At 44.4% G+C, this 25,452-nt stretch overlaps 1 protein-coding gene across 1 annotated transcript in view; it reads left to right on the forward strand.

Annotated features, from left to right (window-relative positions):
• Nucleotides 1–25,452, forward strand: part of INPP5D (inositol polyphosphate-5-phosphatase D) — an 809,167-nt gene that overhangs the window by 538,979 nt on the left and 244,736 nt on the right. The window contains exons 17-21 of the mRNA XM_078666020.1: nt 5,452–5,540; nt 15,039–15,120; nt 16,663–16,752; nt 16,900–17,019; nt 22,751–22,830. Of these exons, the coding sequence (XP_078522146.1) occupies nt 5,452–5,540; nt 15,039–15,120; nt 16,663–16,752; nt 16,900–17,019; nt 22,751–22,830 (461 nt within the window). The remainder of the gene's footprint in view (nt 1–5,451; nt 5,541–15,038; nt 15,121–16,662; nt 16,753–16,899; nt 17,020–22,750; nt 22,831–25,452) is intronic.

Below are 25,452 nucleotides of genomic sequence, written 5' to 3' on the forward strand. Positions count from 1 at the left end.
ACGACTTGAAATGCATCCTACTGAACACCCGCTCGGTCCACAGACATGCAACCGAACTCTGGGACCTAATCGACACTACGTCACCTGACATCGCCTTCCTCACTGAAACATGGATGAATGCATCTTCTGCCCCCGACATCGCCATAGCCATACCAGACACTTACAAGATCATTCGAAAAGACCGCTCCGATCAAACTGGAGGAGGCATCGCCATCGTCCATAGAAACACCATCAAAATTACAACCAGCTCTGACGCCAATCTTGCATCCGCCGAACACCTCCACTTCCAGATCCACTCCGACCCCAGGACCACACTTAGAGGAACCCTCATTTACAGGCCCCCAGGCACCCGATCTCAATTCAGCGATGACTTCACGGACTTCGTCAGCCCACACGCCCTCGCCTCCGAGAACTACATTCTTCTAGGAGACCTCAACTACCACTTTGACAACATTCTCGACAACAACACCACCACCCTTCTGGACAACATGGCCAATCTCGGACTCAAACAACTTGTTGACACCCCCACTCACATAGCCGGACACACGCTCGACCCTATCTTCACCTCCAGCAAGCACATCTCCTTAGATCATACTACAGCTCTCCACTGGACTGATCATAGCTGTGTTCATTTCAGCTACAAAACAACCCTGACCCACAACCGTCCACAACCCATTCTCCGAAGAAATTGGAACAAAATCACCACCGACCAACTCCTCACATCTCTCAGCCAAAAAACTCCCACCCTAGCAACGGACCCAGACCTAGCGGCCACCAACCTCAGGCAATGGATCACCCACAGTGCGGACCAACTAGCACCCCTGAAAAAACACCAGTCGAAATCATCCAGCAAAAAAGCTCCCTGGTTCAATGATGACCTCAAAAAATCCAAGAAGACATGCCGTACCCTGGAGAAGAATTGGAGAAAAGAACCAACCTCAGACAACATGGCCTCCCTCAAGACAGCCACCCGCATACACCACCAACTGATTCGATCCGCCAAGAAATCAGCATTTAAGGACCGTCTCGACAACAATTCTCATAACAGCAAGGAACTCTTCAATATCGTCAAAGAATTCACCAACCCTCCCTCAGCATCCAACGACATCACTAACTCCCAAGACCTCTGCAATGCGCTATCCTCCTTTTTCTACAACAAAATTGCCGACATCCACAACAGCTTCAAGAATACTCCCAAGGACCAACTCACCACACCCCCATCAGACACCACCCCTCCAACTAACTACCTCAACTCCTGGAACCCAATCACCATCGAAGACACCATTCGCCTCATGAACTCAATCCACTCTGGCTCTCCTTCTGACCCCTGTCCCCACTACATCTTCAACAAAGCTGACTCCATCATCGCTCCCCAACTCCGCGATGTCATCAACTGCTCCTTCGACTCCGCCACCTTTCCAGAAATATGGAAACACGCCGAACTCAGCGCCCTTCTGAAAAAACCAACAGCAGACCCCTCAGATCTGAAAAACTACCGACCCATTTTCCTCCTCCCTTTCCCGGCCAAAGTCATCGAGAAAGCCGTCAATAGCCAACTAGCAGCCTTCCTCGAATCCAACAACTCCCTGGATCCCTCACAGAACGGCTTTCGAGCCAAACACAGCACCGAAACCGCCCTCATTGCAGCGACCGACGACATCCGAGCACTCTTGGACAACGGTGAAACAGTGGCCCTCATTCTACTCGACCTCTCCGCCGCCTTCGACACTGTCTGTCACAACACCCTCATACAACGCCTCAACAACATCGGCATACAAGGAAAGGCCTTGGACTGGATCATCTCGTTCCTAACGGGGAGAACCCAGAGAGTCCGACTCTCCCCATTCTACTCAGAGCCTACCGAAGTCATCTGCGGCGTACCTCAAGGCTCCTCACTCAGTCCCACCCTCTTCAACGTCTACATGAGTCCCCTCGCCTCCATCGCACGCCAACACAACCTCAACATCATCTCCTACGCCGACGACACCCAGCTAATCCTTTCCCTCACCAAAGATCCCAACACCGCCAAAAACAACCTCCACGAAGGTATGAAAGAAGTAGCCGAATGGATGAAACAGAGCCGCTTAAAACTCAACTCAGACAAAACGGAGGTGCTCATCCTAGGATCCTCCCCCTCCGCTTGGGACGACTCCTGGTGGCCCTCAGCCTTGGGATCCGCGCCCACACCCACAGACCATGCACGTAACCTTGGCTTCATTCTAGACTCCTCCCTCTCTATGTCCAGACAAGTCAACGCCGTATCGTCCTCCTGCTTCAACGTCCTTCGCATTCTCAAAAAAATCTTCCGCTGGATCCCCCTCGAAACAAGAAAGACTGTCACCCATGCACTGGTCACGAGTCGACTGGACTATGGCAACACACTCTACGCCGGAATTACAACAAAATTGCAGAAAAAACTCCAGCGCATCCAAAACACATCAGCGAGACTCATATTAGACATCCTGCGCCAAGAGCACATCACCGGTCACTTAAAAAACCTCCACTGGCTTCCCGTCAACAAAAGAATTACTTTCCGCCTTCTTACCCACGCACACAAGGCCCTTTATAATCTAGGACCCGAATTCCTCAACACCAGACTGTCCTTCTACCATCCCACCCGCCAACTAAGATCATCCAATCAAGCCCTCGCCGCAGTCCCGCGCATCCGAAAGACCACCATGGGTGGCAGATCCTTCTCCTTCCTGGCTGCCAAGACCTGGAACTCACTCCCCACCCACCTCCGCCGTACTCAGAATCACATCTCCTTCAGAAAAGAACTGAAAACATGGCTATTCGATAAAAAGTAAAACCCCTCCCTTCAGCGCCTTGAGACCCTCTGGGTGAGTAGTGCGCTTTACAAATGCTTGAACTTGAACTTATCCAATCTCATTAGGTCTTCCCTTGAATACGCTATTCTCATCTGATATTCCAAACTTCCATGGCGCCTGGCCCCTGGGCCCTTGCTGACTTTTGGTTTCGAAGACTGAGATTATAAGTCCATTACTTACCTGTTTAACCACAATATTGTTTTTCCCATAGGATAACATTGGACAGTGTGAAAATGTTTCTGTGTCGATTTTTTATTATTTAATTAAAAACATACTTACCTTATTATGAAGATCTGGGTCTTAAAATAAGGTACAAACAAAGTATAATTTTATCAAATTTGGTCTGGATCTCCTTCTTGAGTGGTGTGTCCATTATTTATCACTGTTGCGCAATAAGGGCCAGATGTAGGTAGGGTTTTACCGGTCGGTAACGGCCGAATTCGGCCGTTACCGACCGGTAAAAGGAATTTGAGATGTAGGGGGCAGAATCGGTAAATTTACCGTTCTGTAAATTTACTGATCTGTAATTTTACAGAATCTGTAAATATACCGGTCGGTAAATTTACAGAACGGTATATTTACAGATTCTGTAAAATCGATATGTAGGTGGGACTCTGATGAGTCCCACAAGGCCTAAGAAATCGGTATTTTACCATCAAATTCAATTTGATGGTGAAATACCGATTCAGGTGAGCATGCAAATGTGTGCATGCACACCTGTGCCATATGACAGGCAGACCTGCCCTTAGGGCAGGTATGCCTGCCATATGGCCCCCGAACCTTTTTTGTGGGTGCTAGAGGGTGTCAAAGTGACACCCCCTGCACCCTTGCCAAAAATCTGTATTTACCGATCGGTAAATACCGACCTGTAATGCCCCATTCATTCCTATGGGCTTCAAAGCCCATAGGAATGAATGGAGCATTACCAGTCGGTATTTACCGATTCGGTAAATACCGACTTTTAAAGATTCGGTAAATCCACATCTGGATTTACCTACATCTCGGTACATCTATTTTACCGACTCTTAAATACCGAATCGGTAAAATTCGGTATTTAAGTGTCGGTAAAATAGATTTACCTACATCTGGCCCTAAATGTCTTACACTCCTCTGTGTTAGGCCTAAGGCTTCTCGCCCACATTACCACTAATAGAGCACTTTAGGTTTTATATTGAGCCCTGTACACTTTTGGGGAACACCTGCACTCTGTGCATGGTATTAGCCCCTAGTGATAATACCATATACAGAGCCGGCTTCCTACAGCAAGATGCAAGGATTCGCAGAAGTCGCCCTGCCTCATGAAAATTGCGGGCGGATGTGCGTGGATCCCTGTGACCAGACTTTTGTTCTGTGAAAATATGGAATTTAGCCTGATACTGAGTACCATCCAAGTACAGTACAGAGCCTGGATCAAGGAAAGAGGTCCAGTGGGTGAATGGTTCACATTTGGCCTTCATACAGGAGGAGAGGTTATACCTTTATGTAAGTATAAGGGAACAGCACGGGCAAGAATCACAGGATAATGTCTGTGACGAGGAATATGGGCAAAGTGCTAAAGAGAGTTTCTTCCAGCCCAGGCCTTAAAGAAAATGTAAGTTTACAAACCTTTTTGTCAGACCGTAAATGAACTGCAAGCTACTGCCATGGCCTAAAAGAAGTGACATTTTCCTGGATGCCTTAAAAAAAAGAAGCCCTGAAGAAGGCGAAAGCTTTTTACTTGTAATAATGAATGTGAACTTTTGAGTGAGGCCCTAGAGAAGTGTATAGTTTTCTGGGCCCTATAGTAAGTGAAGTCTACTCTCAGGTCTTCAAGAAGTGAAAGTTTCTCACAGTTTGTTCAGTACCTCGAGGAAGTGAACGCTTCTCCCAGAAACTGATAGAAATGGAAAAAAGTTATTGAAATAGGCAAAAGCTTCACTCATGTTTTAAAATAAATGACAGTTGAGCCGGGTCCCTAGAGAAAGTGGAAGCTTCTAGAATCCATTTTTTTTTCTCCAGGCTCCAAGAAATGACATTACCTGCTCTAAAAGGAAGTGAAAGTTTCTCATGACCCTAAAAGGAGTGACAGCTCCTTTAAAGCCACAAAGGAAGTGAAAGTGTCTTATAGTTTAGCCAAGTTCTAAAAAAAAGAAAGAAATCGAAACGTTGTCCAAGTTCTTGGGAAGAATGAAAGATTTTTTCAGGTTCTGATTGGCATCGGAATCTCCTGCGCCCTGAAAGGAAGAGAAATCCTCTGGTAGAGATTGACATAAGAAGCAGGAATAGTTCCTCGACCTATAAAAAAAGATGGAGACAGGAGTCCCTGATATGCCTTGAGGCCAGTGCCAGTTGTAAGACACTAAATTGAGGTCAGTATAATAAACTTTAAAAAAAGATTGAATCGCTACATCGCACTCCTGTACATCATCAAGGTATGCATATATTTACTATTCTTAACTCCATATATACTTACCTAGACTTAACTTGCAATGTAGTGGTTGGGTCTATATAGTACTTGCAATTTTTTTGTGATGTGCCATACTGCATGCTAAATATTAGTGGTATGCTTTCTGTTCACATCCTATTTTCTGTGGCAATCAAAAGCATATTAAAGCCTCAAATGCTTTATAATATTGATTTTTAGATGAAGAGGAAATCACCTTTGCCCCCACCTATCGGTATGAACGCTTAACGCGAGAAAAGTATGCGTACACCAAGCAGAAAGCAACAAGCGTGAGTATGGCAATCTGTCTACATCTCCAACACTCACATGCATGAGCACACACACTATTTATGTTTTATTGTTTTGTGAACGGTTTTGTAAGATACCAATCATGATGCTGCCTAAATGATCCTGTAAAGTTAAATCCCACTTGCCCACTATCAGATCACCTGCACAAAAAGTGAGCAGTGAGAGTGGTTCACAATCCCTTTGCAGAATGTAAATGTAGTTGAGCTTATATAGCGCACAGCTACCCGCAGTGGGTTTCCCGGCGCTTGCTTAGGGAACCCTTCCTGGTATTCCCCTGTGAGATAGCAGGGTATCCACAAGGTGAAAGTCAGGCATCCCGCCGCGAGGGGCCGTTGTGGAGATTAAGCAAGCTATTGCCCAGAGTCGCAGAGTGTGAACCCGTGAGTCGAGGAGGCACCGGGGCGAGAATTATCGAGTCCGTGGAATTTTTAGCCCAAGACCCACCGAGGCGAGGAATTGAACCCTGGTCCAGGACCGATCTCAGCTTCCGGGTCTGCTGCCTCTAACCCCTGAGCCACACTTCTCAATCTCACATATTTGTTTACTTGTTGTCAAACACATACAAAGACGTATTACTGGATAGGCATTATTTTTCTTTTAAGGGCACCAGACATAACTAGTGCTCCCATTTTTTTAGGTCGAGCCTGGGCAGCGCATGCGCTGCTATGTGAGCCATGTTGTATTGGAGTATGGACTTGAAGCCCCGCCCACTCTCCGTCCATACTTGTCATTGGCTTGTGTCATTGTCCTTCGTAAATGATGGCTTCTGATTCAGTAAAAGACTTGTTAGACCCTCCTTAGTACCGCCTTGTCTTCATTTGTAACCTCCCATCAGGACTGGCCCTTTTACTTTGGTTGTTCCACGGTACATCTGTAAGCACTGTAAGCACTATGGGCCAGATGTAGGAGCCCTAATACCGGTCGGAAACAGCCGATTTCGGCCGTTTGCGACCGGTATTAGGGTTTTCAGATGTAGGGGGCTGAAAATTACAGAATCGGTATATTTACCGAATCGGTAAAATTACCGATTCGGTAAATTACCGAATCGGTAAATATACCGATTCTGTCATTCCAAATGTAGGTGGCACAGATTACAGTGCCACAGGCCCTTAAGAGTCGGTATTTTACCACACAATGCTATTGTATGGTAAAATACCGAATTCAGGTGTGCATGCACATCTGTGCATGCACACCTGTGCAATGTGACACACAGACATGCCCTTAGGGCATGTATGTGTGCCACATGTCACACAAGCCTGTACTTGGGGTGCTAGAGGGTGTCAAAGTGACACCCCCTGCACCCTTGCAGGATTCGGTATTTACCGATTCGGTAAATACCGAATCGGTATTGCCCATTGATTCCTATGGGCTTCAAGGCCCATAGGAATCAATGGGCAATACCGATTCGGTATTTACCGAATCGGTAAATACCAAATCTTACAGATTCGGTATTCCAGAATTCGGAATTACCTACATCTGCCCCCTTCCCATTTACAGACTCTTAAATACCGAATCAGTAAAATTCGGTATTTAAGAGTCTGTAAATGGGAATTACCTACATCTAGCCCTAAATTCTTTAATAAGTTTCTCCTACTGCAGGCACAACATGCTTTCCTGCAACAGTCAGTGTGCCATGAGCGCTTTCACTTTCCAAGCAGCTCGGGACAATGGTGGCAGCTTCTTTGAAATGCAATAGGTCGCGCATTTTCAAGAGTTTGCGCTATTGACACTGTAAATGACAATGCCTTTTATGTATGTGTTAATTTGCAAAACAGATAAATAAAAGGCATTGTCATTTACAATGCCAATAGCTTAAAGTCTCGCAAATGCAAGACCTGTTGCATTGTAAATGCTTGTTATCGTATGTAGAGAGACATTCGTTGTTCATGTCCCACTATTAGGTATTTCATTGGGTTCATTATGTGCCTTTGTAAACCTACTACTTTTTTTGCCCTTATCGTCTGCACTGGTGACTCTTCCAAAGAGCTACAAATTCGTAACTTCTTCAAAAACGAACTTTTCTTTCCTGTACAATGACTCTGCTCTCTTTAATTATGTAATTGAGGCACTCTTTCTGTACCGATTTTGGAGTGGAAAATATGTATTTCTTAATTTGTTTTGTGCTGAAAGTGTTTAAATGCTTCTCTCTTATCAGAGAACACAGGGTTTCCAAATTTTCAAGTGGGATTAGTAATAAGAAGATTGTTTTACATCACTAGGAATGACATTACCTTGTCTTGAATCCCTAATAATATTACAGGAAAATGCATACATGATAGGTAAGCAAATTATTCTCACTAAAATCGATCACAATAGCCCCACCCTCCATTGTTACGTGGGATGTTAAATCTCAGTGAATTGATACTGATGCCATCCACGTGCCCTGAAATTGATTTCATTACACCTGATTTCTATGAGCATCTAGTTATTATTTCAAGTCATCTCAACTGGCAATAATTATAATATACCTAAAAAAGGATAACAGATCTGGGTAAGAGTGACCTATTTATATTCTTACCTATTTTCCAACTTTTCATTGTCTCTCAGCAGAAGAGGAGGAGTGAGTCACATGTCAGGTTTGATCTGAAAATTGATTGCCTTTTTCCCTGGCCAACTGACATTTCAGAGACACTTACCTTTAGAGGAATTTCCTTGTAAGTCTGTCGCTTTGCCTTCAAATAATCTATACACACATAATAGAACTACTGGCAATTGTATATGAGAGAGAATAAACTCCCAGCATGTATTTTAAAGATTTTGCAAATAAGCTAGGGGTTCCATTATCAATTACAGGAGTGAAACCTAAGACCGACTTTCTTTGTAAGGTCAGAGAACTCTGAGGAGGTGGTATTTTATAACCTATAATACAAGATCACATTACCCACCCTAGGAGAAAAACAAAAGGTGAAGGGTGGAATGCTTGAATTGATCGCAATCACAGATAATTACTCAAGGTGCACTCCAGTCCATTGTTTGTTTACCCACTATGCCATTTTGGACAGATATGGGTGGGCCATAAGCAATTCTGCAATGGTCCTTCTCCATCCAGCAGGAACAGTCCAGCCAGAACTGTTAAGCCAGGACAAGTCTGGAAGGAAACATAAGGAACCCTAGACCTTTGCCTATCAAGTGAGCATTGGTCCAAGTTTGGGCAAACCCAGCGCACTGAGAAAAATAAAAGGATAATAATGTGAAAACTGTCCTAGGATTGCTTATGGTCCTATCTGGGGGGTGGGGACCATACCCGGCAGTTTGGAATGGATTATCTCTTGTAGATTTGCGTATGGCCTGTGGCATAGATGGCAAACAAATACGGACTGGAATGGGGCCCAAGCAATTACCTGTAGCTGAGTTTAATTTGAGTGTTCCACCTTTCTGTCTGTTTTCTGCAGTACAATATCCTATGTGTGAGGGGTATGCCCAGATGTGGGTCGCCTGCACACTGTGGCAGAGGTCTCAAGCTGCACCTCACTGATAAGGCCCAAGTTGGCTGAAACTACTCGAGGGTTGGAGGCAACTTTGCCTTGCAGTTTGGGTTGGATTGTCATATGGTGGCAGGACCAAGATTTGCTTCTAGCTGCTCTCTGTCAAAAGAGCAAGAGTATTTAAAGAATGATGGACTGGAATTCAACCCTGAATAATTACCGGTGTCTGAGATTAATTCAAGTATTTCAACCATTACCCTTTTGTTTTCTTCAGTGATACAAATGCCTAGACTTGGGTCCGATGCTCACTGTGCCATAGGAATCAATTTACGACTCACTGATGAGGCCGAAATATTCCAAAATAGGCCAAAAACTGGTCTGGGTGTGCTTGTGTTGACCTGTGTCTGGTCGGGACCTGGCCTTGTAGTTCAAGCTGGACTGTTTCTAATGGAGCAAGACCAAGGTGAATTTGGTAGAAGTAGTACAAAATAAGTTTATTGGGATGATTGTCCATAAAACAGTCAGTCCATCAGTCCTACAACCTTTATTTCGATCAAACGAGCTTAAAAGTACACATGAGCATAAAACAACAACACTCAATTTAAAAACAATGCAACACAAAATATTTAATAAAAATATGTATATAAAACACCATGATAAATAGAACAAAATAATCACAGTCTGTGGTCCCACTTATTACTCAGTTGTGATCACGCCAGTGCAAATTAGCAATTGATGTATACAGTGTCCAGGACTCATACTACATGATACAGGCCCCAGAAGATACAAGTTAAACTACAGTTTGTAAATCTAAAACATTCCTTTCAAAAAAGTATACAAGGGCTGTTTTAAACCTGTATTTAGCATATATACGTAGCAATAAATAGTTTACAAAGAGGCATAAGAAAATGCTTCTGGTAGGTCCAAAGGTCCAAAGAGGTCACATGATCGACATACCAACACATATACATCCCAAATTACTACCGTTAACTGTTTCTTAGCATGGAAAAGTTTATTTCAAAAGACCTTACAATTAGAATAGAGACATACCCTAAAATATTTATAAAAACATCAATTAAAATCCAATCACACATATAATTTGTTAACGGTAAAGTGCATAACTGTAATATTTTTTTTGGGGGGGTGGGGGGTGCACTGGAACAGGCAATTCATAAGAACTTAGATTAGCACATCTTCCAAGGGCTGACACATACGTATACAGGGTTTATGTCAGTGCCTATTTACTAACTTGGATACATTTAGAGCGCCCGATCCAACGACACATCAGATATCTTGCAACAGAGAAAACCACGAGCCTTGATCTATCAGTCCCACGCATCCGAAAGGCCTCAAGATGCCAACTAGAACTCAGCTCCTTACACGGGGCATTGTCCATTTTGCTCTTGGAGATCCATATGGTGGGCAAAAGAATAAAATATCAATGAAAGACTCCAAAGTCCCTCTACATGCTCTATATTCATCACCTACAAGCTGTGCCTTATACCACTTAGTACAACAGACTCTTGTTGGAAGGGATGAGTACCTGAATTGTATGTACAATGTCCAAGCTAAAGGGTGTATGATTTCATCAATTGTGTTCTCATAGATAGGGAGCGGTTTAGAATCGGTAAACTGTGTGGTTAGACAACCTTTACTTCCACCAATAGTTTCAACAGACACTTACTCCCAATATAAAGATTTAATATCCATTTTTGAAAGGGAGTTTGATTTCTCCGGATATAACCAAAGCCTCTCCAGATCCAATTTCCTCAGTACTATTTTAACATGCATAAGCCGTGGTACTTTCTGGGTCCAAGAAAGGGCCAAAATATCACTTGAAATCTCTCGATAAGCTCCTAGAGCAGTCGAGGTCCAACGTCTGTGCAAGTAAACCAAGGGTCTATACTCAGCTTCCAAGGCAATCCTTTGGATTGCCATATCTAGCTGGTGATGAATCAGGGGTGTACTCCTTGGGAGAGCAAAAAGGGGTCTAATTAATCTGTTTCTGCCAAGGTCAGAATGTCCCCAGATCTCTGAGCCATATAATACAACTCCCAGCGCCGTAGCATTATAAATATCTAGTGCTGGAGCAGCTCGCGTAGATATAGTTTTCCTGTGAATCTTTAACAGTGTCGATGTATATTGGAGTAAGGATACATGTGATTTTTGTACTTGCATAGACTAGTCCAAATTTGTTGTTGATCTTAGCTCTAAGTAATCAAAATTGTAGACCTGTTCTACAAGATTTGTACCTACATATAGCTTACAAATATAGTTCTTAGTCTTCGTGGAGATAAAGATCATACATTTATTTTTAGAGTTATTAAGCTGTAACCCACACCCTCAGCAGAAAATGGTAAAGTTGTTTAGGGGTTGCTCTCTAGGTCCTTGAGGGATTTGAAAATCAGTAAAGTATCATCTGTGAAGAGCAAAGCGGGTACTCTCCTTCCTGACACATTTGGAGAGTCAGAGCCATACCTGTCCAACTACTTTACAACATTGTTTATACATAATGAGAGCAGAGTAGGGGCCAGGAGACAATCCTGCCTCACACTGTGCACAATCCTTATAGGATCAGTAAGTTGGCTATGGTCACCCCACCTCACCCTAGCATCATTTTCTTCATGTAACCGAACAAGGATTGCTAACAGATTAGAGGGGATACCCATCTTATCTAGAACCACATCTATCTCTGCTAAGCAGGGATTAGGAAATAATGGGGAAGCTATGGAGAACAAGGACTCCTACTTACCTCCCTCAGCCCCTCTCCCCCACTGTACATTACAATTACCATAGACTTGCTGTCCTGCCAATCTGGCCATCTCTCCTATCCCCCACCCAGATATAAAAACACATTGGCTTCTTCACTGATCACCAAGAGCGCTATACCCCATTTCCCCACTCAAATTTAAAAGAAAATGCCATGTGTCCTGCAAGTCAGGTTCTCAACCCACCCCCACCACCACCACCCCTGCTCTCATCTGAAGCTGTGCTCTATGTGTTTTTTATGAGATCAAAAAGCAAGAGCTATGGTGGCATTAGTTTTGTGAGCATGGGATACAATATCCTGTCTGCCACGTGGCTATACAGACTCACATCTGACAGAGAGGAAGTAGGTGGGCACCACAAGATTGTCCCCTGCATTCTCCTGCCTCTCTTACGTCCCCTGAGGCTCAAGAAAGGAAGAATACACTTGGGGAGAAAGCAGGCTGTTGTCTGCAATCCCACCGATTCCTGTGGGTCTCTGAAGACCTGGGTGAGGTGGGAAAGACTTGGGCAGTTAGCACTTTGCTGAGTGCAGCCACAGCCGTAAAAGTAAAATGTGTTAATTGTTCACATAATTTCTAAGAAGGCCTCGATTTCAGATCTAAGCTTACAGATTTAAGTAGATTGTTATACATGGATGCCCCACATAAATAGTTTTTTTTCCAAAGTGCTTCTGAATACGAATACCACTGAGTCTTCCGGAAATTAATATGATCCCTCCAATATTTCAGAGAAACTATAAAGGCCATAGGACTTGGGAAGACGTAAGGGTTACACTGGGACACTACTTCATGAAGTTGGCCTAAACATGTGAGAGTGTTCTGTAATGAAACAGAGTCTAAGAATGAGGAGCTCGCTGCTGAAGAAACTTTGCTTGATAAACCGGTGGTCGCTGAACGAGGCCCAAAACAAAGTCCAGGCCGCAGCTTTTTGAATGTGACTAATTTGGTTTAAAGAAAACATTCATCCCTTCTCAGCATGTGAATAAATGTAGTTCAATGCTAGTATCAGTCACTAAACGAGCCATGCATCCATGTCTCAAGTACAATCCATCGTTAGCTACAAAGCCTTGTGATCAGTGACCTCATACCAAATCAGTATCAATTTTGCACAGGTGGTTACTGTCCTATTTTTGCCTGAATTTGTTTCCTCAACTGTCAGTAGGCTGGCACAGATTCTCTGACCTGAAAATCTGCACACGTGATACGGTTATTGTATTTGATACTTTACATCTAGTTTTTATCTGTCATAATTATGCATCATTATGACACAATATTTTTACCCACTCTTTGTAAAAAAGGATTTGACTGGCCAGCACTGCTTGATCTGCAATTTATATCTGATGTGAAGGTCTGCTTTTATGTATCATGGTTTTTAGCTGGGGTTTTTCACTCTGAAAGGTGATATGAGATTTTATATATATTTATTTTTAATTAAATTCTTTATTAACATTTTCCGTAATACAAAGAGACATCATAGCGTTCGGTACATTAGTAGTATTTTACATTAATCCTTCACAAGTCACTGTTTAACGGGTGCTGCAATATAACATATCTTTTGCCCAGCTAGCAGTCGTGGGAGTAGGGCCATTAGCCCAGCTTATCGCTACTCTGCACCTAGCTATTAGCAGTCCTATGTCCACTAATCATCTGACTGCCTTTGCTATGGGCTTGGAATACCCCAGCAGGGCCAAAAGTGGGTCAGGTGTCAGTGTTGTGTCTATAATCTCTCCTAGTTCCTTAAAAACCCCACCCAGAAGTTGGCGATTCCTGGGCATAGCCAGGCCAGGTGTATAAAATCTGCTATGCTTTCCCGCAGCGCTTGCATTCCGCTCTGTCGCGCAACCCATATCTACATAGACGCTCTGGGGTATAATACACCCTATTCAGAAACTAAAGTGTATCAGCCTATGTCTGCCATTCAGGGAGATTTGTTTGGGACTCTCGCAACAGTATTTCCACGTTGGGTCGTCTAGCTCCCTACCCAGGTCTACTTGGCAAGCGAGGCGTGCTTTCATGTAGTGATTTTTCCGGTATTCCTGGGATAGTTTGTAAATCTTAGACACAATTTGAACTGGGGATTCAGCTTTAATCACATACGTAAGGGGAGCAAGTTCTGGTGGTTCTGCTAGGTCTCTACTCAGGATATTCGTCAAAGCTTGACTAGTTCTGTAGTATTGGAATTTGTGGAGTAGTGTGATGTTTTCCGCTGTGGCCTCTATCTCTTCCCATTTCTTTGCAGTTCACTCTGTAAACATATCTCCTATCGACAGCACATTAAGAGTGTGGAGAGCATGGGCAACCCCACGATCCTTACACGGGGGTAACCAATGGCACCAGTCTACCGGAGTCAGCGGGGAGTACAAGATGGCCCCAGCTTCAAGCTTCAGTAAATGCTGCCAAGCCTGTGTGATCGCAGAAATGGAGTCCATAATTCTTGTTCGACGGTCTGGCGGCTTAAACAACAGGGCTCTTAGTGGGTGCGGGGCCGCCACCATTCTCTCTATCTGCAGATGGGGTATGACAGGCGAGCCATGCATCCAAAGATGGACATGCGCGCACTTCGCCACTCTGTAGTACAAATCGAGGTCTTGTGCCCCAAGTCCCCCCATGCTATATGGAAACGTGAGAATGTCCCACTTAACCCGAGCTTGTTTCCCAGCCCAGGCGAGCTTAATCATTAATGAGGTCGGTGTGCGACAGAAGATTCCAGGCAGTCCTATTGGTATGTTGGCAAAGAGAAAAAGGAAACTGAGAAGTATCACCATTTTCATTATCGCAACTCTGCCTGTCAGTGACAGCAGCAATCTGATCCATTTGTCTATATCGTCCTCCAGTTTACTAATAGCTACCCCACAATTCACTCTAAACACCAGCTCTGAGTCGGTATGTACTTTGACGCTGTACTTTGACGCCTAGGTATCGTACAGGGTCTGTCATCCATTGGAGCGGGTAATCCGGTGTAAGCTTTTTCGTATTCGAGGTGAGTGGGAGTATGATGGATTTTGTCCAGTTCACTTTTAGTCCCGAAACTGTGAGATTTTATATTTTTATGCTAGTATTTATTAGTGCATCTTATGTTATCTGTAATTTACTGTGCTTTCATCGCATAAAGTATTTTTGGTTGATTGATTGATTGATTCACCAAATCAGTATTGAGTAACCCAACTTGTCTTCCCATTGAAAGCGTGGCATAGTCTACGCCCCATGCTTACTATGCAGAATTCAACTATCTTGGAGATACCTGCTATGCAAAGTGCTCTTCACTCCAATTTTTATTTGATTACAGATTAAGTATAATTTACCATCGTGGTGTGATCGTGTTCTCTGGAAGTCATACCCTGAAGTGCACGTACTGTGCCAGTCATATGGTAAGTGTGGCTTTTTCGCAATTAAATGGCACCAGTAACAAAATGGAGGTAGACTTTGCCTGATAAATGGCGAGTAAGGATGAACTAGCAATTATACTTATACTCCTTATGCAATTACATGGAAAGCGAGACTTCGTGAGTGACGAACATGGGTGAACATGTGTTGGTTATATAAAGGCCCAATAGCTAGGGGAACTGTGAAGCTTAATTAGTGACTGCAAAATGGATGGAAATTCACCAAAGTGCAAGGGGTAGTGGAAGTGACATCACATGCCCTTTGACCTTCACTTTCATTGACACGCACACATGCTTACACATTGACACTTTCACACACTCTCTCTTACATAAACACACTTACCCCCAAGAATGTACACACCATTCATTTAAAAGCATTTTGTACTTACCTCAGCTGCCATGGAAGGTCACATTCTAGCTAATTGTATTCCATTCTTATTACACTAAGGGTGAATAATATTATTATTCCCAACCCATGTCCATAAGGACGAGCTGCCACTGTGTTCTTGGAACTGATTTTGTCACCTCTGAGGCCAGGAGTCGCAAAGGCAGCGCACGGGGTTGCAAGGGGCAGGCATGGAGTTGCAGCTAAAACCCCAGGAAACCCCTAAATGAGGTCGATGGAGTGCACCTGCACAGGTCATATATTGAGTGACGTTCAGTGGGCCTTGTAGTAAGTGGTGCTGTATATGCCAGAATAGGGTTGTTTTGGTGAAATGGTGTGAGGGTCAAGCAAGTCATTTGATAGGTGGGCCTTGTGGGTTGCAAACAGTGTGACTGAGCAGGTGATACAGTGAGTGAAGTTTATCAGGTCGTAAGATGAAAGGGCAGGCACGGGCCAGCTGCGGAGTAGGGCTATGCCGGTCACAATCTGAGTGAGGTTGAGAAGGTCATTTCACATGTGCCAATGTTCAGGCAGGTCATATTGTAAGTGGGACCATAGGTGTCTTGTGAGGAGTATTGCTGTTTAGGTCAAATGATAAGCAGTAGGAGCAGGACACAGAAGCAGTGGGACTGTATTGGATCATGTTAAGGATGGTGATGAGAAAGACAAGCCAGTGTGGTTGTGCAGATCCAAAGTGAAAGGGAGTAAAAAAGGCCATATGAAGAATATGGCTGTCTAGGTTATATGATCTATATGGCAAAACAGATCATAGGGCTGTATATGTCTTACGGTGTTTGAGGTTGGGCGCATCTTGTAGTTAATGGGGTTGTCGGGATCATACAGTGATCGATGTGGTGCAGTCAAATGTACTGAATGAAACAGGAGGTCTGGTGAATGGCTATGTCATGCCTTACAATTAGATTTGGAATATAAAATCTATGGCATTGAATATTGACTGGTAAGTCGAAGCTCTGTCAAAGATATGATGGCTGACCCTGTGGCTTGTACTGTCTCTGTTGACCTCAATTTTTCCTTTAGTTAATGCCAATTCTCCCTTTTGAGTTCTTGCCATTTTATGCTCTGTGCCATCTTCTCTCCCTCCCAGTGCAGCATTGTAATACAGCTTACCTCCTCCTTTGCAGGTTGTACCAATGACATCATGACCAGTGACCATTCCCCTGTCTTTGCTACCTTTGAAGTGGGCGTCACCTCCCAGTACGTCTCCAAGAACAGTAAGTGTTGGATTCCGCTAAAGGTTCCTTTTTGTCCTACTAGAGGGAGGAGCAGTGAGTGTTTTTCTTAAACATGGCTACTTACATGATCAAAGGTAGATTTTACATGTTCTTCTATGTCATAATGTTCTTATCTTCCTTTCCTAGGTGCAGGTGCAGATCTGACTGACTCCCAGGGCCAGATTGAGCTCCTGAACTGCTCTGCTCTGCTCCAGACCAAGTCCAAGACCAGATTCTACCTGGAGTTCCACTCCAGCTGCTTGGAAAGTATGCCTGACCCTCGTTGACTTCTTTTCCATCCTATTTCTGCAGAAGTGTCTTAATTAAGTCGAAGGTTATTGTGTTACTGTGCCATCTGGGGATATGGACTAATTTTTCACTAACAGACATCGACCAAAAGAGAGAATTGCAGAAAAGGGAGAGAGAAAATGATTGAACGATAGGAAAACAGTGGCAAATGAAGAAGACAAAAATTAGAAAGGACCTGGGGGTGGAGGTAAAGAGACAGGAAGTGTAGAGTGGTAGAAGAAAGAGGCATGGGCTGGAATCAAGAGGCGAAACATCCTTTACCACGCATCTATTACAACACGTAATGGTTACATCGTGGTTTTAACAACGCAAGTCGTTACGTCGACTTGCACTGGAGGGTGCTCTAGACTAAGGAATAGTGTGAATTACTATTCCAACACCTTCCCTACTGTACGTAGACTGGAGTTGGAATAGTAATTCACACTATTCCTAAGTCCTGCGCCCTCCAACGCAAGTCGATGTAACGACTTGCGTTGTCAAAACCGCGGTGTAAAATACTGCGTTGTGATGGTATGCGTGGTATCATCATATATTCAAGAGGGGAAATATCCTTTACCACACAACTATTACAACGTGTAATGGTTATATTGTGGTTTTAACAACGCAAGTCGTTACGTTAACTTGCACTGGAGGGAGATCTAGACTAAGGAATAGTGTGAATTACTATTCCAACACCTTCCCTACTGTACGTAAACTGGATTTGGAATAGTAAATCACACTATTCCTAAATCCAGCGCCCTCCAATGCAAGTCGATGTAACGACTTGCTTTGTCAAAACCGTGATGTAAAATACCGCGTTGTGATGGTATGCGTGGTCTTAACAAGAAGGGGGGAGTGGGGCTCTTGAAGATCCAGAGGGCTCAGATTACCGCTCTGGGGTGACTGGAAGGTCCAGTCACAGTCGGAGCCCAAGGCAATGAGGAGAACAAAAAGGGGGGCCTGGGCTGTTCCTAAAAGAGTCTGGAGATCATCGAGGTGTAGAAGGGAGTACTCGTTGGAGAACTACCCCTGGGTATCCATTATGTTGGATATAATGGCCTCACACACCCTTGCGGGTGTCATGCTTCATCATAAGCAATGCTTCTCGTTGGGTAGGCGGTGCAATTCCCAACGGGCAACTCCTCTAGGAGGGGCTCTTTGGCGGAGATCTTTTTATCCAACTGCCTATGGGTGAAGTGCGGGTGAGGGGCCAGGTCAGTGTAGACGGTGTGGGTGAGAGTAAAATGAAGCAAGGGTTACCGGAAAGCAACTTTAGACTGGTGTTCCTTTGCCTCAATTAAAATAGGGGTTAGTCTGTTCTCGCAGAAACTAAGGTTTCCAAGTGTGAGACAGTACTAAAATGTGGAAGGTATGGTCAACATGTTTCTCGCTCTACGTTCATTGACATGCGATTCTTCAGGACCTAATAACAATGCAGAACTACTGTCTGCCAAACTTGATCTACGTGAGTATCAGTTACATAAAACATACTATTGTACTACTTGTTTGACACTCTCTCCTGCCTAGAAATGGGAGAGAAATGAAATCATTACAACAGGTAATTATTACAATGCGTTCCTCGTGGTGACCTAAAGCACACAGTGACTAGGTGACATACTAGTGAAGGTGCAGCTAGTATGTGCATAAAAACAAAGCGGACACTTAATACATAGACAAAGCAACAAGTATTGCCCCCTATATTAGTATCTAGAGCAAAGTAAAAACATTAAAAGAGCAGCAGTCGTCATTTCCAGATAGGTATACACCAGCATCCATTAGCAATATATGTACAGTGTGGCTCACCTATTAGTCAGGGTTGATGTTTGTCAACAGTGCCCAGCGTGTCAGGCATCAGGGGTGAACCACTGTAGTTGAGGCTGGGGGGAGGTAAAGGTAGAAATTGGAGCCGTAGTCAAAGCCTCCGGGTTTGCCCCACTGTAAGGCTATGTGACCCGTCCAAGATAACATACCGCCCCCTCAGGCCGGCAAATTGCGTATTTAGTACGGGCTCTTCGCTTAATCGCTTCCGGTGGGTGCACACCTCGAAAAATGAGTTCCACCTCCCTATAAGCTACTATCAGGAACCGACATGCCCAGATAAGCTGCTCCTGCGATGCTTCATTCACATCTGCTTAAATCCTGCCTTTCTTGGTCCACTCCCGCGGCTGGTGTAGGTAACATTCCTTGTTTCACTCCCGCGCTACCAAGTAAATTAACGCTCCTTTGCCCCATCTGATGCAGCGTGCAGTTTCTACATTGCACTCTAAGGGCAGCGCTTTATTGATGGACCAGCCTCCACCCTACTTACTCAGCGAGACTGTGTCCCCCATCCAACCTGACACGTGACCATTACCCTGGCTGTTGCGGGCACTAAGCATGACTTCAATATATCACCCATGGGAGCACCAGCCTGCGCAATTTGCCGGCCTGAGGGGGCGCTATGTTATCTTGGACGGGTCACATAGCCTTACAGTGGGGCAAACCCGGAGGCTTTGACTACGGCTCCAATTTCTACCTTTACCTCCCCCCAGCCTCAACTACAGTGGTTCACCCCTGATGTCTGACCCGCTGGGCACTGTTGACACACATCAACCCTGACTAATAGGTGAGCCACACTGTACATATATTGCTAATGGTTGCTGGTGTATACCTAGCTGGAAATGACGACTGCTGCTCTTTTAATGTTTTTACTTTGCTCTAGATACTAATATAGGGGGCAATACTTGTTGCTTTGTCTATGTATTAAGTGTCCGCTTTGTTTTTAAGCACATACTAGCTGCACCTTCAATAGTATGTCACCTAGTCACTGTGTGCTTTAGGTCACCACGAGGAACGCATTATGCTAATTACCTGTTGTAATGATTTCATTTCTCTCCCATTTCTAGGCAGGAGAGGGTGTCAAACAGGTAGTACAATAGTATGTTTTAGGTAACTGATACTCACTTAGATCAAGTTTGGTAGACAGTAGTTCTGCATTGTTATTAGGTCCTGAAGAATCGCATGTCAATGAACGTAGAGCGAGAAACATGTTGACCATACCTTCCACATTTTAGTACTGTCTCGCACTTGGAAACCTCAGTTCCTGCGAGAACAGACTAACCCCTATTTTAATTGAGGCAAAGGACCACCAGAATAAAGTTGCTTTCCGGTACCTCTTGCTTCATTTTACTCTCATCCACACCGTCTACACTGACCTGGCCCCTCACCCGCACTTCACCCATAGGCAGTTGGATAAAAGATCTCCGCCAAAGAGCCCCTCCTAGAGGTGTTGCCCGTTGGGAATTGCACCGCCTACCCAACGAGGAGCATTGCCTATGATGAAGCATGACACCCGCAAGGGTGTGTGAGTCCATTATATCCAACATAATGGATACCCAGGGGTAGTTCTGCAACAAGTACTCCCTTCTACACCTCGATGACCTCCAGACTCTTTTAGGAACAGCCCAGTCCCCCCTTTTTGTTCTCCTCATGGTATGCGTGGTATCATCATATATTCATCAAGAGTAGGCAGTCTTGCTGTTTGGCATCCCTGACATTAGGCAGTGCTGGTGTTGGGCTCTTAAGAAAAACTTTGGGGTCCTTTCAAATTAAGCATGGGAATCAGAGCTCCCTGTACAGGCTGCAGGGTACGAATTGGTAGCCCATACTCCAATTGTTTTGTAATTTGGCCTCAGCGTGACTGGAAAAGTGCAGATTCTGATAAATTAATGCCCTGAAACTCATCTTTCTCTAGCAAAAAGTGTTTAGTAATGGGTTGCATAGTGAAGAATCACCTGTACCCTTAGTATGGAAAGAAAAGCATCTTGAAGTGAACTGTAATCAATATGTCCATCTCTACCCCAGGATAAGCAAGTAACTCAGGCAAAGTATTTCTTCCACGTTCAATGTGAGGGAGGGTAGGCTAACAGAAAATAAATATTTTAAACCATTTTCTAAAAGAAAAGACGAGGCACAAAGATGGATTCCAATGTTGTGTTCCTTTCTCTAGTTGCTGCCACAGAGAGAACTTGTGTGGACAACTGAAACTGATGGTTCTCGAGGGCTAATGAGATACATGCAGACTGCGGCTGGTTCTTGCACTTCCAGCAATCTGCAGTGTTTGTGCTAAATGCACCTTCTGTCAAGTATTAGAGCAGAATTTACATTAACACTTTAAAGACGAGCAAAAACTGGATTTGACACTTTTGGGGGAAAAATAAATTTATGTGCGAAAACGTCATGTTATAGAAAATTATGAAAACAAATAATTGTAGTTACTCCATCATAAAAGCATGCAGAAATAGAGTAGTTTAAAGGATACTGTACGTATAAGTAACATAGGTTGTGATTTATCAAAGAAAATAATCTTGTGTGTGTTAGGAAATCTTGTACATGGTGAAGTCTCACGTTATTGAGGTCACCTCTAATTAGTTTCAAAATGCATTTACATTATACTGGTGTCTTGTAGGTGATAGAGAGAGAGTGTGTAAAAGTAAGGGAAGCCAGGCAAGGTGTATAAGAAGAGAAGAGGTACAATCAAACTTTTGGGATGGCAGAAATTATTATTATTATATTTTTTTTAAAGGATGGCATGAATTGATCAAGCACGAAAACATAAAATGCTCTTTAGTGGATCCAACGACAATGTTGAGTTCACTCTTTCAGAGGGAGTTAGTGAGTGATGGGTGTAAAAAAATGCCTCCATCCTGAATCTTAAGGACTGTTCAACATGAAAAGTTCCAATGAGACACTTCTCCTTCTATAGGCTGAAGTATAGCAGACTAGCCAACTCAGATCCCGGGTTGACAAGGGAACCATTCAACCAAGCCCCATCCTTGCAGCAAAAACAATTAGAACGTGGTATTGCTGGCAGAGTTGGAGATTGTCATTCACTTTGTGGGCTCACTTGGTTGGTAATATCCAAGTTCCCATAATTGTGAAACTTGTTCCTAATTTGTGCACACATGAATGAGCGCATTAAGGAGTAAGAAAGAGCTTACAATAAGGTATTGATTGTTCGGAGGTTCATATTTTGAGAACTAGTAGACTTCGTCTAGGCTTCAGAAAAACATTCCAGTGTTGTGACTGAGTCAGCTAGTTTGTTCTTTGCCAGACATCTTGGTCAATTCTCCTACTTTGTACCATGGTTTGCCCCTTTGGAGTAGCTCTAGGCAATAGTTTCTCATTGGTATACCTGCGTGACATGATTCTGGACCTACCTGCTCTCTTCTTTTGGGTTTTGTCCCATACAAAAGTGCATTTTACTCGCAAGGCACCATAGCCACCTTGCAGCTATGAATAAACACCATGGTTCTCGATTAACCCACGATTGGTGGAAAATCCACACCTCACACCGTCAGTTTTGGTTAAGCCATTGTTGGCATGCAGGAATATTAACATATTTTGTATGAAGCACTTCACCCAAACTTATGCCATTTTTAAGGGCCTTAAATATTATATGTTAGAATTCCCCTATTTTTGGTTACTCATTGACTGAACTGAGAAGGGTGGAAGCTTGATTCGACCTTCCCGGGATTGAGTCTCATTACTGATACTGGCAGGTAGTGTTAACTCGCTGAGCCATCTAGCTAGCTTAGTTTTTGGCCAGTCTGCCATTCCCTGTCCCTTGGTTCTTGGTTAGTGTTTCTGCCTGCATACCATGATCCATGCTCAGTGCATGCTTTTTCAAAACATTCTACATGTGTGTCTTTATGTTTTTAAACCACTGCAGATTTTGTGAAAACCTCAGAAGGAGAAAACCAGGAGTTACATGATGGTGAACTGACAGTGAAATTTGAGGCACTTCCTAAGGTAAATCCCTGGTAATTCATTGGGTGATTATTTACTCTTACTTTTTTTGGTTTTACCCTTTTATTAATCGTGAACTTGACCCGAAGGTATCCGAGCGGTTTACATGAGCACCAGTTGCATCACAGACGGACACATTCCTTTTATTTTTAGGCACGGGGAGATTAAGTGGTTTGTCCAGAATCACAGGATGTTTGAGCATGCCGCCAGACAGCTTCAAAGTCGGCCGCTCTTCCCGTTAAGCCACCTCCTCTCCCTTTGTATGTGTATGTGGTTCATAACACCTATCGCTGTCACTCTTTACTTTCGGTACCACCAAAAGAAGAATGACCAATGAGCATATCGAAGGCAAATTGAAAGAGAGAGAGGCAGACATACAGGAGAGAGAAAGAAACGTCTCAGAACATACAGTAGCAGAAAGAAAGTGCCTTGGCACTCACAGCAATATTCTAATGCAGTACACGCTGGACAGTAACTTGGACAGTAACTCTATCTATGCCTGGGGGATTTTTGGGAGATACTCAGAAGCAGTGAAAGGTCCAAACCGCTTTTTTCCGCATTTGCAAAAGGCCCTTCCCCTGACCCCTCATACATGATTTGCTTGTGATGTTGTGTGGTGGTTCGCGGTTGTTCCCCATTTCGCCTGGGGCTCGGGGAAAGGAAGAAAGACCATTCATTTCAGCGAACTGTCAACTTCTAAAAAGTCTGCCCTGCGGAATAAATTCACGAAATTTGTCCTGCGGGCAGATTTTGCATTTCACTTGAATTTTACAGCCTCTGCTAAACCTAAGCCAAGATTATTCCTTTGACAGAGATGTCTGTGGACCTGTTACTGGACCACAGTAAAGTAGGCGAGGAGGGATGCGTGTAAGTGCAAAAACAACATTTGATGGACAGAATGCAGAACAATGTCATACATGCACCCCAGTACAGAGATCTGGGCCTACATCCAACAACAGGAATGGTTAAAATGGGGTGTCCGTTTTATTGGTAATGTTGTAAGTTGGATCAAGTGAAGGAATATCTGGGTTTCCACATTCCAGGATTGAGGTGACCTGGTGGAGCAGTAAGTGACCCCAGCATTGAAACAAATGTTGGGCTTCTTGCACCAGACGTTTTATTTTCTTGACAGCATTTTTAAAGGAAGCGCCTAGGCCCAAAAGGAAGGGAATCCATGTGAATAGCAACAAGATACAAGGCCAAGACGTGAAGTAGGCAATAAACAAAACTGTAAAAGTATGGTCGGAGACTACAACTCTAACTGGATCAGTGAAATAACTCAAAATGATGGGGGCTCGTGCAGAATGAGATGAGGGGCTCTTGAGTCTCCTATACCTCACGGATATTCATTTGCTTTGGGCTGAATGGGCCCCCCCTGGCGGTTTGGCTGCAGGGGCCTGTTACGCCCCTGATCTAAATGCACTTTTTTTCAATTCACAAAGCTGGAGTAATAGTGCGCCTGGAAAGCCGTGCCACCCAAAGTTTCCAGGCGTGCTATTTCACCTGACCTGTGGCTAGTTTAAGCTGCAGTTTCCCGCCACACGGTGTGGTACAAAGCGTAGTGTTTCCGCACAGTGGAAAGGTAAGTGGATCGTGCAAAAGCATATATATTCCTTTCTAGGTCACTGTCTGGTTTGCTACCAACATCTTGGGGAAATTCGGAATGCTTCCCTGGGAATGGTTTCCACCCATTGCTTACCATTGTGTGGTATGCGCTCTAGTCTATGAGCGTGTGCGCGATGACGCGTCACGCCATAGACTAGAGCAGGAGGCGCACGCATGCGCAGGAGACAGCGGGGAAAGGCGCGAACGGCGAAAAGCGGCAGTTGGCGACCGGAGCGGTCACTGTTAGACGCTCGGCGCCCTAAGCTCTGTAGGATATTTACAAGAGAATAAAACGTTGGTTACACACCTTCCACTGCCTCAGCGTGTACTTGAAGGGGGAAAAGGAGAACATTACAGTGGCGACGAGGGTGGGATCTGAACACCACCAGGTGCAGAGGACGACAACCATACCCCCCTGCAAACCCTTCGCACGAGCCAGCAAGGCAGGATACCTACAGGAAGAGCTAAGGGCGTGGCAGCAGCGTAACAGCAGGATACAGACCCAAACACCGACTTAACAGTCAGGTCAGTGCTGCCCAAGACACCAGGGGCCCTCAGCCAGCACCCTGGCAACCAAGGGAGACACCCCCAAGCTAGAGGACGGGGAGAAGACCGAGCAAACTGCGCAAAGTGCGAGGGACAATACCCCAGGTAGCCCAAGGGGCCGAGGCGACACGGCAGAGAGTGCAGGGGCATCCGGTGAGCCTACCCAACGAAGGGCCCAGGAGGGAGACCCTAGAGAGGACGTCAGAATGGCGAATCAAGCTTCTGCTCTGATGGCACCCGTCCCTTTCCTACCCAGGCCGGGAGAACCCCAACTAAAATGGGAGGACTGGAAAGAATACTTTCTCAACTACATAGAGGCCCTCGGAGATGAGAGTGAAGGGGAATACACGCCGGAAAGGAAAAAGAGACTGTTGCTCCACAACTTAGGCCCAGAAGGGGTAAGGGTGTTCAAGAATCTAGTACCCAAGGAGAGAGGTGCAGCGGAGACAGATGTCTTTATGAATGCACTGGACG

Source organism: Lissotriton helveticus, chromosome 11 (genome assembly GCF_964261635.1).
Source record: "Lissotriton helveticus chromosome 11, aLisHel1.1, whole genome shotgun sequence".
Lineage (NCBI taxonomy): Eukaryota > Metazoa > Chordata > Amphibia > Caudata > Salamandridae > Lissotriton > Lissotriton helveticus.